This window comes from Zea mays, chromosome 8 (genome assembly GCF_902167145.1).
Source record: "Zea mays cultivar B73 chromosome 8, Zm-B73-REFERENCE-NAM-5.0, whole genome shotgun sequence".
NCBI classification, from domain to species: Eukaryota; Viridiplantae; Streptophyta; class Magnoliopsida; order Poales; family Poaceae; genus Zea; species Zea mays.
The window spans coordinates 40480811-40482104 of NC_050103.1; the positions used below are offsets into that span (position 1 = coordinate 40480811).

Below are 1294 nucleotides of genomic sequence, written 5' to 3' on the forward strand. Positions count from 1 at the left end.
CTGTCCACATGGCTCGGCATTTCGTCGAACGGGCAAGGCGCGAAGCGCGGCGTCGACCACTAGCTGCGATAACACAAAAATTTGTTGACGACAGTTCATCGAACATTACAAACATCGGATAAATAAACAGCTAGGACAGTGGGGGGTTTCTCACCACGGGTTGACGGCGTCGTGGGCGGAGCTGTCTACAATACCAAGCCTTTCATAGGCATTTTGTCGAGCACTCGCAGGGCATGCGCAGCGCGGGGCTGCAGGGGGGTGGCGCCATGGGGAGGGAATAGTATGGCTGCTGCTGGGGAATGCCCATGGGAGGAGGGGCTGGAACTTTGGGTGCCAGCCATGGAAGTCGCAGGTGGCGCCATGGGAGGCTGGGGACGCTGCTGCTCGATTGCAGGGAGCAAGCGCCAGGCGGAGTCTTGGTCAGCATCCATTGCAGGGGGAGTGGAGACTCGCGCCCGTGGAGCAGGGAAGTGAAGAACGCCATGGCTAGGGCGCGTGGAGCAGGGAGGCGAGGATCTGGGCGTTCCCTGGCCGGGCAGGGAAGAGCAGGGGGAGGCGGACGCCGTGGAAGGGGGCGAGCAGAGCTGCTGGCTGCTGATGGCTGGAGAGCAAGAGGACGACGGCTGGGGAAAATGGCAGCCAGGGGGAGCTCACAGCCATGGAAAAATCATAGGGCAGAGAGGAGCTCGCCCATGCCCGGGGACAGGCGCCATGGGGAAACTCGAGCTTGCAGGGAGGGGCACCACGATCTGCTGCCGTATGCGCGCTGGAGCTTGGGGAAGGGAGATGCCATGGCGGCAACAGAGGGCATCGGCCAAGCCTTGCCGCACTCCTGCGCGCAGCTGGTTTCCATGTGAGGACGAGCGCTGGTGAAGACAACAAGGGGGAAGGGGAAGACAGCGTGGGAGAGACACTACTCCCAGCGCCTGATGCTGGTCTGGAACAGAGAAGGAAGAAAGGAGGGCACCATGGATGGAGCTCGGATGGGGAGACTTCAGCGCTATGAACAGGGGAAGGATAGAGCAGGAAGAAGGCTGTGGCGGCTGCTTGGGGCTAAGGGTGGGAATGGAAAAAAATGGCCAAGTGCAAGGGGAGAGGGATCCTATTTATAGAAGAAGCCCTAGGGTTAGGGTTTTAATTGGGCCAAATGGGCTAGAATGGGCTTGGCCCAAAGCACTCAAACGGGCTGCGCTAATTTATTTTGCGGAATAAAAATGTTCCTGCGGATTTCGTCTGTACGCAAAACAGAGCGAACTAGAGTTCGGACGAACAGACGATTGAGCGATTAATTCGG

At 59.1% G+C, this 1294-nt stretch overlaps 1 protein-coding gene across 1 annotated transcript; it reads left to right on the top strand.

Annotated features, from left to right (window-relative positions):
• The first annotated feature begins 203 nt into the window (after positions 1-203).
• LOC103636887 (rRNA 2'-O-methyltransferase fibrillarin) lies at positions 204-1052 on the top strand. The gene has a single exon (XM_020543374.2). The coding sequence runs from the start codon at positions 300-302 to the stop codon at positions 855-857; it is 558 nt and encodes a 185-aa protein (XP_020398963.1). The 5' UTR covers positions 204-299; the 3' UTR covers positions 858-1052.
• Positions 1053-1294: the final 242 nt, after the last annotated feature.

Excerpts from the sequence above, each read along its gene's own strand:
- LOC103636887 (XM_020543374.2), top strand. The coding sequence starts at position 300 with ATGCCCATGGGAGGAGGGGCTGGAACTTTGGGTGCCAGCCATGGAAGT.